Below are 14,092 nucleotides of genomic sequence, written 5' to 3' on the forward strand. Positions count from 1 at the left end.
GGACGTTGAGTGTCTTTAAGACAGAAGTTGATGAATTCTTGATTTCTCGAGGAATTAAGGGCTATGGAGAGAGAGCGGGTAAATGAAGTTGAAATCAGCCATGATTGAATGGCGGAGTGGACTCGATGGGCCGGATGGCCTTACTTCCGCTCCTATGTCTTATGGTCTTATGGCTATTCCCACACTAGAAATCTCTGTCAAACCAGGGGAACTGAGACAGCAGCTGCATGAAGTGAGGTTTTATTCAGATGGGACAATGACAAGTTTAAATCCCCACCTGATCTGCTGCTCAGTCACCTCCGTTTTCCCGGTCAGTTTCCCAAGCTTCAGGAAACCCCTTCGTCCAGAAATATTTGGAGCAATTTGAATTTTAAACAATGTTCCATGTGGTCTGTAAAATGGTTACTGTTTCAAACCTTTATTTGCAAATTATAATATCAGAGGTCACATTAAAATGATATGCATGGTGTCCAAAGAGATTTATCCAAACATCTCCCTTGTTGTTTCCAAAGTTACTCCACATAATGGTCCACAAAGAAAATGATCACACTTGCACAAAAAAAACTTTTGATCTTTTTCATCTGTTCCAATTTTGTCTGTCCCTACAAACACATTGCACAGGCAGATATAATCTTCACTTCCAAATGATATCTCTGCAAATGCAGTAACTTCCTTTGTAAACACTTTGGAGCAGATAGAAGCGGTTTGAGAAAGATGCTGTGAAGTGTTTTTTGGTCAGACTCTATCATCACTTTCTCTCTCCCAAACAGGTTCTGATTGAAATGCTCACAAATAAAGACAATATCCAGGCACTCGTTCGCAATCTGCACGTAGCATTGTTCAGTTTGTGTTAATGCTCTGGATACAAACACAACTGGTTGTCCTTGCTGCATGAGGGTTGGTCCCAACTCCTGTTTCACTGGCATCTCACTGCAGGGTGACTTCATCATTGACACCATAGAATCATAGTACCTGGCATTATCGTCACTGGTTGTTTGATGTGAGTGAAAGCTGCTTCTTGTTCTGTGCCCCAACACCACTGAACATCCTTTGCAGGGAGTTTGTATAGAGATCCACACTCTGATGACAGACTGGCAAGAACTCAAGGTTAAGTCCAACAACTGTGTGAAGGATTTCAGACAGAACTCATTGGGTTGCTCCCCTGTGAGTGTGTTGATGGACCAGGAGATACATTGACTGGTGTGGTCTCACACCTGAATGGTTTCTCTCCAGTGTGGATCTGCAGGTGCTTTAAGAGATTGGTGGAGTGGGTGAAATGCACAAATACAAACATTGCACCTGAAGAGTTTCTCCTATGTGAATCCTCCCAGGAGGTCAAAGACATCACAAAATGTCGATCGCAAACCTCTGGATCCTCTGATGCCGTTGGGAGATTTGAGCCTGTGCAGAATGATTTATAACACCCCTGACACCGGACATCCCTGTGTGTGTTTTTGTGGTTGTGGAAGTTCAATGATGATGAGAATGATTTATTTCACATGTCACAGGTGAATGGCTTGTCCGGTGTGCATGCTTTTGTGGTTAGGGAGTTTGAAGGATGAAGAGAATGATTTCTTACACATATCACAGGTGAATGTTTTGTCCCGTGTGGGTGCGTTTGTGTGCACAGAGGTTCCCTGACACTGAAAATGATTTGTCACAGACCTCGCAAATGAATGGTTTCTCCCCTGTGTGGCTCCTCTGATGGACTAGGAGGCTTGAGGACCTTGAGAATGATTTGTCACACACAGCACACTTGAATGGTTTCTCTCCTGTGTGACTGCGTTGATGTACACAGAGATCCGATGATGCTGAGAATGATTTGTCACACACCTCACACCTGAATGGTTTCTCTCCTGTGTGAGTGCGCTGGTGTTTCCGGAGAGTCCATGACCATGGGAATGATTTATTACACACATCGCAAGTGAATGGTTTCTCCCCTGTGTGAATACGTTGGTGCACACGGATATCCGATGATGTTGAGAATGATTTCTTACACACCTCACACGTGAATGGTTTTTCACCAGTGTGAATGCGTAGGTGTCTACGGAGATCGGATGATGTTGAGAATGATTTGTCACACACCTCGCACGTGAAGGGTTTCTCACCTGTGTGAATGCGTTGATGTCTACGGAGATCCGATGATGATGAGAATGAGTTGTCACATACCTCGCACGTGAAGGGTTTCTCACCTGTGTGAATGGGTCGATGTTTGCGAAGATTTGATGCTGTCAAGAATGATTTCTTACACATATCACACGTGAACGGTTTCTCCCCTGTGTGAGTGCGTTGGTGTGCGTGGAGGCTCGATGACTGCGAGAATGATTTGTTGCACACGTCACAAGTGAATGGTTTCAGCCCAGTGTGAATTTGCCAGTGTTTTACCAGGGTAGATAATTGTGCAAAACCTTTGTTGCAGACCTCACATTCAAACGGCTTCTCCCCAGTGTGAACTCGTCGGTGATTCACCAGGGCTGATAATTGTGTAAAGCCCCTGTTACACACCTCACATTCGAATGGTCTCTCCCCAGTGTGACTACGTTGGTGAGCCTCCAATGTCGATGGATATGTGAAAGCTTGATCACACACATCACACTTCAAAGCTTTCTCTGCCATGTAGCTATCTTTAGCTTAGTAGTGGGACAACAGTTGCACTTTGTGTGTTAGGAGATCTTATGTACTGTGGAGCGCCCCTCACACACCTCACAATTGAACAGCCTCTCACCTGCACGAATGAGTCAGTGGTTCATGAGGCTTGACGACTATTTGAAGCTCTCACGGCACTTGAAGTCCACTCACACTTCTTCCCTGCTTCACCCTGATCGATCAGCTGAACCTTCGGAAAGGTTCCACATCACTGACAATTTCAGATCTGATGATATGCAAAGCTCCCCTGACCCGGCTGATTTCCTGATGATGGTTTCACTGCCCAACCTTCTCTGTGATGAGCAATGCTGTGAAGGGACTGGATGTCTTACGACAGTTCTGCAGTTGTTCCTTGGGTGTTGGTCAGGATCTATCAGTGGTGTCTATCCTCTCTGTATTCTCTGGTGTAGTATGGTGCAATCCTTCTGTAAAACAGGAAAAGGAAACATGATTTCCTCCAACTCCCTCTCCCCCTTTGCTGAACAGACTGACTCCCCAGTTAGAGACTGTTCACAGTGAGCGTCAGTCTGTTATTCCCCTGTGTGGGGATCAGATACAAATCCTTCCTTTTCGCTTTTGACTGTCACACACCCTCTGTTTCCAGCAGGAACACAAAATAGTGACCAGGAGCAGACAATGTAGCTAATTTCCTCCTTCCGTCCAGAACCCATCTTCCAGGCACCGTGAGAACAATGGAAAAGACATTCAGGCGGAGTGTAAAACAGGCTATTAATTCACTGTGAGATTGTGCTGTGCTGGCAAAGACCAATTTCACCCTCCAATTATGTGTTTAAGCTGGTTTAGCACAGTAGGCTAAACAGCTGGCTTGTAATGCAGAACAAGGCCAGCAGCAGGGGTTCAATTCCCATACCGGCCTCCCTGAACAGGCGCCGGAATGTGCCGACTAGGGGCTTTTCACATTCATTGAAGCCGACGTGTGACAATAAGCAATTATTATTATAAAAACACTCAGGAGAAATGTTAATTCAATGGAAATTTTGAAATTTTTCCTTTTATTTTCCTACATTTTCTGAAGAAAACAGACTGAGCAGGAAGTGCTGGAAGCCAAGGAGAATTTTTCTTCAGTTTAGCTGATTTTTAAAATTCATTAACGGGGCAGCATTGGAAAGGCCAGTATTTGCTTGCTTCTGAACTGAATGGCTTGCTCAGCTATTTCAGAGGGCATTTAAGAGCGAGCAACATTGTTGTGGATCTGGAGTCGTGTTGGCCTAGCACAATTGCTTCACAGCTCCAGGGTCCCAGGTTCAATTCCGGCTTGGGTCACTGTCTGTGCGGAGTCTGCACATCCTCCCTGTGTGTGCGTGGGTTTCCTCCGGGTGCTCCGGTTTCCTCCCACAGTCCAAAGATGTGCAGGTTAGGTGGATTGGCCGTGATAAATTGCCCTTAAGTGTCCAAAATTGCCCTTAGTGTTGGGTGGGGTTACTGGGTTATGGGGATAGGGTGGAGGTGTTGACCTTGGGTAGGGTGCTCTTTCCAAGAGCCGGTGCAGGCTCGATGGGCCGAATGGCCTCCTTCTGCACTGTAAATTCTATATGATTCTCTGAAGGACATAATGGAAGCAGGTGGGTTTTTGTATCGGCAATGGTGTCAGGGTCATTATTAGAATTTTAATTCCAGATATTTTATGGAATTCAAATCCACCTTCACAGTGGGATTCGAACCCAAGAGTATTAACCTGGTTAAAATCACTAAAGACATTAAAAGACATTTCAATAAATGTGTCTCTGCTCCTCCCAGATAATTACACCTCACCTTCTGATCTTCAGCAATGACCCATCAACAAAACTCAGCCTGTAAATCAGGGAAATGCTTCCAATAAACACCCTCACTATGTGAAACTGGGGAGTTTCACGTCAGAACCCCTGCATTGAAAGGGCCACATCTGCCCCGCCCCAGGGGGCCAGCAGGGACCCGGCGCAGATCCAGCAGCTTTTGCTGCAGATATGGGCCCCGCACTTCCGGGTCGTAGGCCTGCAGCGGCCGTGCTCCAGGGCGGACTCGGACCTCGGAGCTGGCCTCGAAAAATAAACCCCTCCATCGGCCGCGAGTCCGACCCTCAACGCCGACACAAACATTTCCCGGCCCCCTGCCCTCCGCTCAGCCCGCCCCCGACCAGGACTGAGTCTGCAGCCCGGTTGGCCGGGGGCGGAGAATGGCCCCGGGGAGGTGCCCAATACGCCGCTTTTCGGGGCCCGCAGAATCAGGGGACCGGCGCCGATCCCGGTTCCGAACGGAGGGAAAGTGGATTCTCCACCTCCGCGCCCGCCGCGATTTCGGCGTCAGGGTGCGGAGAATCCAGCCCAGGTCTCTGAGCTGGATCTTGTCACACAGCATAAGGGGCATTTGCACACCTGATTGCCCACAGGATAGTCAGACTGCCTGAACATTAGTGTGGATATTGTGCAATGTAATTCTTCTAAATTCTGCTCCTTCACTCACCATCTCCTGACTTGGTTTGGAGTCCCTACAGGAAGTGAAGCAGCTGTGGTAGAGGAAGAGGAGAGAATGGGCAGAGTGGGTGGGCTCTCTGATTGACGTCTCTCACAGACAATCCAAATGTTTCTGCAGGAACAGGAGTTTCCTGAAGTTTGGGAAACTGACCGGGGAAACGGAGGCGACTTTGAGCAGCAGCTCAGGTGGGGATTTAAACTTGTCATTGGCCCATCTGAATAAAACCTCACTTATGGCAGCTGCTGTCTCAGTTCCCCTGGTAAATGTTTGACAGAGATTTTTCTAGTGTGGGAACAGCTTTCTTCATCCTCGGAGGCTTTCAAACTGACAGCATCAGTGTGAAAATCGCTTATTGTCACAAGTAGGCTTCAAATGAAGTTACTGTGAAAAGCCCCTAGTCGCCACATTCCGGCGCCTGTTCGGGGAGGCTGGTACGGGAATGGTGTGGGATGTGTAGCCTCGGATGTGTTTGACAGCAGATCAGAAGAGCCACAGCATCCAAGGCAGCGATAACTTGCAGTAGTGGGTGTCATGATATGCACCCATGCACAGAATGAGATACAGACAGGCAGTGACAGACACCCAGTACAGCCAATCAACACACAGGACACAACACAACCAATAACCAGACAGAACACGAGAGGGTGGTTTCCCACTATAAAACACACGAGGCATCAGCACTCTGCGCATATGTATAGATCCCAAAGATCTTAACTGGAACATAATGTGGGGACACTACCCGATCCCGAAGCGGGAGGAACTAACCAGTGAGATGGCACATGCCAAATTCTTCACGAAGCTAGATGCATCGCATGGTTTCTGGCAGTTACAACTGGATAAGTCCAGCAGGAAGCTCTGCACGTTTAATACACCTTTCGGAAGATACTGTTATGACCGCCTGCCGATCAGCACTGTTTCAGCCTCTGAAATCTTTCACAGGATCATGGAACAGATGATGGAGGGCATTGAGGGTGTGTCTGTGTACGTAGATGATGTAATCATATGGGCCACGACCTGTGAGGAACACATATCTCGTCTCAAACAAGACTTTCGACGTATCCATGCAAACGGCCTCAAGTTGAACAAGGCCAAGTGCTCCTTTGGCCTGTCATCCATCAAGTTTTGGGGCAATCAAATATCCCAGCAGGGTGTGTGATGCACGATCAATTACTATTAAAGACGAGGTTGTAACATAACTGAAGGCTTTAATAGACTAGATCTGTTCCCCAGCAGCTTCGGTACAGAATGAGGGCTGCTGGGACGGCACCGGTTCTTATACCCTGCCTATCAGTGGTTTAGCTCACTGGGCTAAATCGCTGGCTTTTAAAGCAGACCAAAGCAGGCCAGCAGCACGGTTCAATTCCCGTACCAGCCTCCCAGAACAGGCGCCGGAATGTGGCGACTAGGGGCTTTTCACAGTAACTTCATGGAAGCCTACTCGTGACAATAAGCGATTTTCATTTCATTTTCAAATTGCGCGATCCTGTTTACCAGGTCGGATATGCGGGGGAGAGGGTACGCATCCAGCTGCGTAAACCTGTTGATGGTCTGACTGTAGTCAATGATCATCCTATGTTTCTCCCCGGGTCTTTACCACCACTACTTGCGCTCTCCAGGGAATGTTGCTAGCTTCAATGGCTACTTCCCTCAGTAGCCTTTGGACCTCTGACCTAATGAAGGTCCGGTCCTGGGCACTGTACCGTCTGCTCCTGGTGGTGACGGGTTTGCAATCCGGGGTGAGGTTCGCAAACAGGGAAGGCGGGTTGACCTTAAGGGTCGCGAGGCCGCAGACAGTGAGGGGGGTATAGGGCCGCCAAATTTGAAGGTCAGGCTTTGCAAGTTACATTGGAAGTCCAACCCCAGGAGTGTAGCCACACAGAGGTGCAGCAGGACATAAAGGCGGAACTTGTTGAATTTCCTACCTTGGACAGTGAGGTTTGCGAGGCAGAACCCCTTTATCTCCACCGAGTGTGACCCAGAGGCCAGGGAGATTCTTTGGTTTACAGGGTGGGTAACAAGTGAACAGCGCCTTACCGTGTCGGGGTGTATCAAGCTTTCCGTGCTCCCAGAGTCGATCAGGCAGGACGTCTTGTGGCCGTTGATGAAGACCGTCGTCGTTGCTGTTGCGAGTGTCCGAGGTCGATTTTGGTCCAGAGTCACCGAGGCCAGATGAAGTAGTTGCGGGTTTTGATTGGGCAGCGTGTAATCGGCCGTGCTGGGGTCCTGGGGCCCCATCCAAGATGGCATCTCCCATGGGTCGCACATGGTGGTCGGGGATGGACAAAATGGTGGCGGGATGGACAAAATGGCGGCGCCCATCCGTCCAGCGTGGTGTCCGAGGGGCAAGATGGCCGCGCCCGTGGGTCGCACCTGGCCCTAGGATAGGGGGGTGGCGGTGTGTGCTGGCTGCCTGGGGCCCGAAGAGAAGATTGCCGCGGCGGTCCGGAGTCCCTGGAGCCCGCGGCCACGGCTCGAGCCTGGCACACCCCCAGAAAATGGCCCTTCTTGCCGCACCCTTTGCAGGTGGAGGTGCGGGCCGGACAGCGAAGGCGGGGGTGCTTCGCCTGCCCGCAGAAGAAAGAGCGGGGCCCGACGGAGTTCGCGGGCCGTCTTACAGCGCAAGCCTGCAGGGACACGGGGAAGGTCTGTGGGGCTGCCGCTGCGGGATGCCACGCAGCCCAGGGGGCTGCCGCGCGGTCGGGCGCGTAGGATTGCACGTTTCTGGAGGCAACATCCATGGACCCTGCCAGGGCCCGTGCCTCTCTAAGTCCCAGGGTGTCTTTTTCTAAGAATCTTTGGCGGATCTCTGAGGAGCTTATACCTGCTACGAGGGCAGCCCGGATTAGGAGTTCCATGTGCTCGCTCCCCGAAACTTGCGGGCAGCCACAGTTTCTGCCCAGCACCAGTAGCGCACGGTAGAACTCCTCCAACGATTCCCCGGGGCTTTGCCGTCTAGTTGCAAGCAGGTGACGTGCGTAGACCTGATTTACAGGGCGGATATAATGTCCTTTTAACAGTTCAATCGCAGCATCAAAGTCCTCCGCCTCCTCGATGAGGATGAATATCCCAGGGCTTACCCTTGAGTGCAGGAGATGCAGTTTCTGTTCTCCTGAGGGTGTGCCTCCGGCCGTCTCGAGGTAGCCTTTAAAGCACGCCAGCCAGTGCTTAAAGATCGCCGCCGAGTTCTCCGCGTGGGGGCTGAGTTGTAGGCACTCCGGCTTGATTCGAAGATCCATCCTTTCAGCTTAAGATTAGTCTATTAAATTGATGCATGATCAATTACTATTAAAGACGAGGTTGTAACATAACTGAAGGCTTTAATAGACTCGATCTTCGGCACCGAATGAGGCCTGCTGGGACGGCACCAGTTCGTATACCCTGCCTATCATAAGACCATAAGACCATAAGACATAGGAGCGGAAGTAAGGCCATTCGGCCCATCGAGTCCACTCCATCATTCAATCATGGCTGATTTCAACTCCATTTACCCGCTCTCTCTCCATAGCCCTTAATTCCTTGAGAAATCAAGAATTTATCAACTTCTGTCTTAAAGACACTCAACGTGCCGGCCTCCACCACCCTCTGTGGTAATGAATTCCACAGACCCACCACTCTCTGGCTGAAGAAATTTCTCCTCATCTCTGTTCTAAAGTGACTCCCTTTTATTCTAAGGCTGTGCCCCCGGGTCCTAGTCTCCCCTGCTGATGGAAACAACTTCCCTACGTCCACCCTATCTAAGCCATTCATTATCTTGTAAGTTTCTATTAGATCTCCCCTGAACCTCCGAAACTCCAATGAATATAATCCCAGGATCCTCAGACGTTCATCGTATGTTAGGCCTACCATTCCTGGGATCATCCGTGTGAATCTCCGCTGGACCCGCTCTAGTGCCAGCATGTCCTTCCTGAGGTGTGGGGCCCACAATTGCTCACAGTATTCTAAATGGGGCCTAACTAATGCTTTATAAAGCTTCAGAAGTACATCCCTGCTTTTATATTCCAAGCCTCTTGAGATAAGTGACAACATTGCATTTGCTTTCTTAATTACGGACTCAACCTGCAAGTTTACCTTTAGAGAATCCTGGACTAGGACTCCCAAGTCCCTTTGCACTTCAGCATTATGAATTTTGTCACCATTTAGAAAATAGTCCAAGCCTCTATTCTTTTTTCCAAAGTGCAAGACCTCGCACTTGCCCACGTTGAATTTCATCAGTCATTTCTTGGACCACTCTCCTAAACTGTCTAAATCTTTCTGCAGCCTCCCCACCTCCTCCGTACTACCTGCCCCTCCACCTACCTTTGTATCATCGGCAAACTTAGCCAGAATGCCCCCAGTCCCGTCATCTAGATCGTTAATATATAAAGAGAACAGCTGTAGCCCCAACACTGAACCCTGCGGGACACCACTCATCACCGGTTGCCATTCCGAAAAAGAACCTTTTATCCCAACTCTCTGCCTTCTGCCTGACAGCCAATCATCAATCCATGTTAGTACCTTGCCTCGAATACCATTGGCCCTTATTTTACTCAGCAGTCTCCCGTGAGGCACCTTATCAAAGGCCTTTTGGAAGTCAAGATAGATAACATCCATTGGCTCTCCTTGGTCTAACCTATTTGTTATCTCTTCAAAGAACTCTAACAGGTTTGTCAGGCACGGCCTCCCCTTACTAAATCCATGCTGACTTGTCCTAATCCGACCCTGCACTTCCAAGAATTTAGAAATCTCAGCCTTAACAATGGATTCTAGAATCTTGCCAACAACCGAGGTTAGGCTAATTGGCCTATAATTTTCTATCTTTTTCCTTGTTCCCTTCTTGAACAGGGGAGTTACAACAGCGATTTTCCAATCCTCTGGGACTTTCCCTGACTCCAGTGACTTTTGAAAGATAATAACTAACGCCTCCACTATTTCGTCAGCTATCTCCTTTAGAACTCTAGGATGTAGCCCATCTGGGCCCGGAGAGTTATCAATTTTTAGACCTCTTAGTTTCTCTAGCACTTTCTCCTTTGTGATGGCTACCAGATTCAACTCTGTCCGCTGACTCTCCTGAATTGTTGGGATATTACCCGTGTCTTCTACTGTGAAGACTGACGCAAAGTGCTTATTTAGTTCCTCAGCTATTTCCTTTTCTCCCATCACTATATTACCAGCGTCATTTTGGAGCGGCCCAATGTCTACTTTTGCCTCCCGCCTATCAGGGCGGAGCTACATACCAAACAGCCAATGGTAAACTCCTAGGTTTACCCAATGGTCTACAGCCTCTCGGGTACTACAATACATTATAATACCACAGTGTGCAACCAGATTCGGACAAAGTCAAGGCCGTCAACACCATGAAGACCCCAGAAGACAAAAAGGCAGTACTACGCTTCCTCGGTATGGTTAACTTATTGGGAAAGTTCATTCCCAACCTCGTATCACACACCACGGCTCTCAGGCATCTGGTGAAGAGTCCACTGGATTCCAGTGGCTACCCACACATCAAGCAGAGTGGCTCGAGTTAAAGGTAAAGCTCACCACTGCTCCGGTACTAGCGTTCTTTGACCCGGAGAGGGAGACAAAAATCTCCACGGATACCAGCCTGGACAGCATCGTTGCGGTGCTCCTCCAGAAGGCTGACTCCTCGTCCTGGGCTCCAGTGGTCTATGCGTAAAGGGCCATGACTCCTACTGAACAGAGGTATGCTCATATAGAAAAAGAGTGCCTGGACCTCCTAACCGGCATTGTAAAGTTCCATGACTACGTCTATGGTCTACCAACCTTCACAGGAGAGACTGACCACAGACCCTTGGTCCATATCATTCATAAGGACTTGAATGACATGACGCCCAGGCTTCAGCGCATTCTCCTTAGACTCCGCAGGTATGATTTTGAGTTAGTATACACACCAGGCAAGGAGCAAATAATTGCAGGTGCCCCTGTCACTCTCCATCACCTCGCCCTGTGAACAGGTAGACTTCATCCGCCAAATTGAGACACAAGTGCAACTGTGTGCCAGCAGCCTCCCGGCCTCAGATGAAAGAGTGGTCAACATTCAAGAAGAGACTGCCAAGGACCCTCTTCTGCAGTGGGTAATGCATCACCTTGCGAATGGTTGGTAGAAAGGGCAATGCCCTCAGATCTTTAATGTCAAGGACAACCTGACAGTCATCGAGGGGATCCTCCTCAAGCTGGATCGTATTGTTATTCCTCGCAGCCTCCAGAGCTTAGTGCTCAAACAAATCCACGAGGGACACCTCGGTGTCGAGAAATGTAGGCACAGGGCCCGGCAGGCTGGAATCAACCAGGACATATCCAACATGGTCCTCAATTGTGCGACCTGCCAGCGTTTCCAGCCTGCTCAGCCCAAAGAAACACTCCAGCAGCACGAGATCGTGACCTCTCCGTGGTCTAAGGTGAGAATCGACCTTTTTCACGCCAATGTGCGTGACTATGTGCTCATCATAGATTACTTCTCAAGTTACCCGGAAGCTGAAGCTGTCAGACCTCACATCAAGGACAGTCATCAAAGCCTGCAAGGAGACATTTGCCAGGCATGGTATTCCGCTCACTGTCATGAGTGACAATGGTCCCTGCTTCCACAGCCAAGAGTGGTCCACCTTCGCGAAGCTATACCAGTTCAATCACATTACCTCGAGCCCGCATTACCCGCAATCTAACGGGAAGGTTGAGAAAGGGGTCCATATCGTGAAGCAACTGCTCTGCAAGGCTACAGACTCGGCTTCTGACTTCAACCTTGAGCTGCTGGCGTACAGGGCAACCCCTCTGTCCACCGGTATGTCTCCGGCACAACTCCTTATGATTAGAGACCTGTGGACGACTGTTCCGGCCATACACCTACCAGACCTGGATCACCTCCCAGTGCTGCAAAAGGTGCAGCAACTCAGGAACCGGCAAAAGCTGACATACGATGCTCATGCTACTGATTTGCCTGTGCTCTCCCCGGAAGATGCTGTTCGCATCAAGTTACCTGATGGGGGCTGGTCAACCCCAGCTGTTGTTGTTCGATAGGCTGCTCCCAGGTTGTTTGTGGTTCGTATGGCTGATGGCTCCATTGTCAGGCGCAACAGAAGGGCACTATGCAAACTTGCCTGCCCACCACCAAATCTCACATTTCCAGCTGTTGTTAAGCCTCCACCGGATACCTCGCTCCATGAGGCCACCAATCTGTCTGCAATCCCACCCGTCAAGGCGCCGTCGTCCCCACCTCCACCTCTCAGGCGGTCGACAAGGATCCAACGCCAGCCCCAAAGATTGGACTTATAGACACTTATCTTGTACATATTGTTCTATATCTGCACGCTTGACACCTTTCATGTACATATTCATTCACTCACCGTTCACTGTAAATAGTTATATCTGTATATACTGTCGTATATGCTCTAAGCAACCGTCAGAAATTTTTTTTAAAAGGGGGGATGTCATGATATGCACTCATGCACATAATGAGATACAGACAGGCAGTGACAAACACCCAGTACAGCCAATCAACACACAGGACACAACACAACCAATCACCAGACAGAACACTAGAGGGGGATTTCCCACTATAAAACACACGAGGCATCAGCACTCTGCCTCTTTCCACTGGTGACAACTGTAGTGACAGTCAGGGTGTATATATCAGTCAGCACCTTCTACATGTGGCTCTGAGCTAGTCTGGTATAGTTAGCACACTTGGAGTAGTAGAGTGTCAACCCACAGCAAGCTGTGTGCATTGTTACAAGAGTTCAATAAATCGTATTGAACCAACGTCTAAGTTTGGTGTCTGCTTTCCAGTACAACTGCATCCAGTTGCAGTCCGTGTTACTCCAGGGTGAATAACACGACAGTGGGATCAGCACATGTATAAGAGAGCGGGACACAGGAGAGACGAGATCTGAATAGGGAAAATGGCCCAGTGACTGGGGAGTGTGTCTGTTGCTGGGAGAGTTATTTGGTGACTTAGGGAGTGTGCTGGGGCTCATTATGTGAGTAGATGATCCAGGGTTCGCTTTCTTACAACTCTGCCTGCTGTGGAGGTTCAGCTTCCTTCAGCTCCAATTTCGTTGACTCATTCAGCCCTTCTGGTTATTGTCCTGGGATATCCTGGTGCATTTTCCTCTCCCAAAGCCCAAAAACCCTGGACACAAACCTTAGGCCATGCTCCGCTGGGAAAGCAGATCGCCACAGCCGTTGAAAGCCAGGAGACCCCCCTCCCACGAACTACCCCGCCCACAACACCTCGTGAGATTCAACTCAATCTCACAAGATTCAACACAATCACGTGAGACCTTGCGAGATGAAGCCCACCCACAATGGGTGCGATCACTTTTTGGCAAATCTGCATATTAGATCGAGGCAGTAAGCCCTACTCTGCTGTGCAGATTCCCGAGGTACTGAGGCTTTGGGATTCAACCCCTTTGCTTCAAAGACCTCGGTGGGCGCTGTTTGGTACTGGTCTCCACAAACAGAGACAGACGGAATGGCACCTGTGGGGTTCTCCAAGGTGACCCTTTGGGCAGGAGCAGCCTGTGCCTTGGTGAGATTCAATGCATGTGCCACCTGCATGCCTGCCTGGAACTGCCAAGGTGCCCAAGTGGCACTGGCAGAGGCACTGCCAAGGTGCCAAATTGGTATTTTGTGTACGCGTGCAATCGGGAAGGGGTTGCCTGGTGTGGTGTTGGAGGCGGCGGGGTACCCGACCATATTGCATTCGGCTTGGAGGGGGAGGTTGAGGATTATTTTGGGGGCCTCAGAGATCAGGACGCCATTTAAAAATGCCATCCCGGGATGCTGGCGCACCAGCTGCGCAGAAGGGAGGCGGCCAGAGAGATTGGGGCGTGCGGGATAGGGAAGGCAACATGGTGCTGAGCCCAGAGAGGGTTAATGAAGTCTTCAGGGAGTTCGACGGGAGGTTATGAGTTGGAACCCCCCCGGGGAGGGGGAAGGGATGAGGCGGTTCATGGACCGGTTGAGGTTCCCAAGGGTGGAA

The 14,092-nt window shown here is 49.7% G+C and overlaps 1 protein-coding gene across 2 annotated transcripts in view; it reads right to left on the reverse strand.

Annotated features, from left to right (window-relative positions):
* Nucleotides 1-402: 402 nt before the first annotated feature.
* LOC140389213 (uncharacterized) overlaps nt 403-14,092 on the reverse strand; it is a 31,971-nt gene continuing 18,281 nt past the window's right edge. The window contains exons 1-2 of one of the 2 annotated variants that reach the window (XM_072473392.1): nt 5,107-5,162; nt 403-3,071 (exon numbers count right to left, since the gene is read on the reverse strand). In XM_072473392.1, the coding sequence (XP_072329493.1) occupies nt 1,585-2,616 (1,032 nt within the window). In that variant the 5' untranslated portion in view covers nt 2,617-3,071; nt 5,107-5,162 and the 3' untranslated portion in view covers nt 403-1,584. Of the gene's footprint in view, nt 3,072-5,106; nt 5,163-14,092 lie in introns of those variants that run through there. The other variant, XM_072473393.1, reaches the window with a different exon arrangement.

This window comes from Scyliorhinus torazame, chromosome 14 (assembly GCF_047496885.1).
Source record: "Scyliorhinus torazame isolate Kashiwa2021f chromosome 14, sScyTor2.1, whole genome shotgun sequence".
Classification (NCBI taxonomy): domain Eukaryota; kingdom Metazoa; phylum Chordata; class Chondrichthyes; order Carcharhiniformes; family Scyliorhinidae; genus Scyliorhinus; species Scyliorhinus torazame.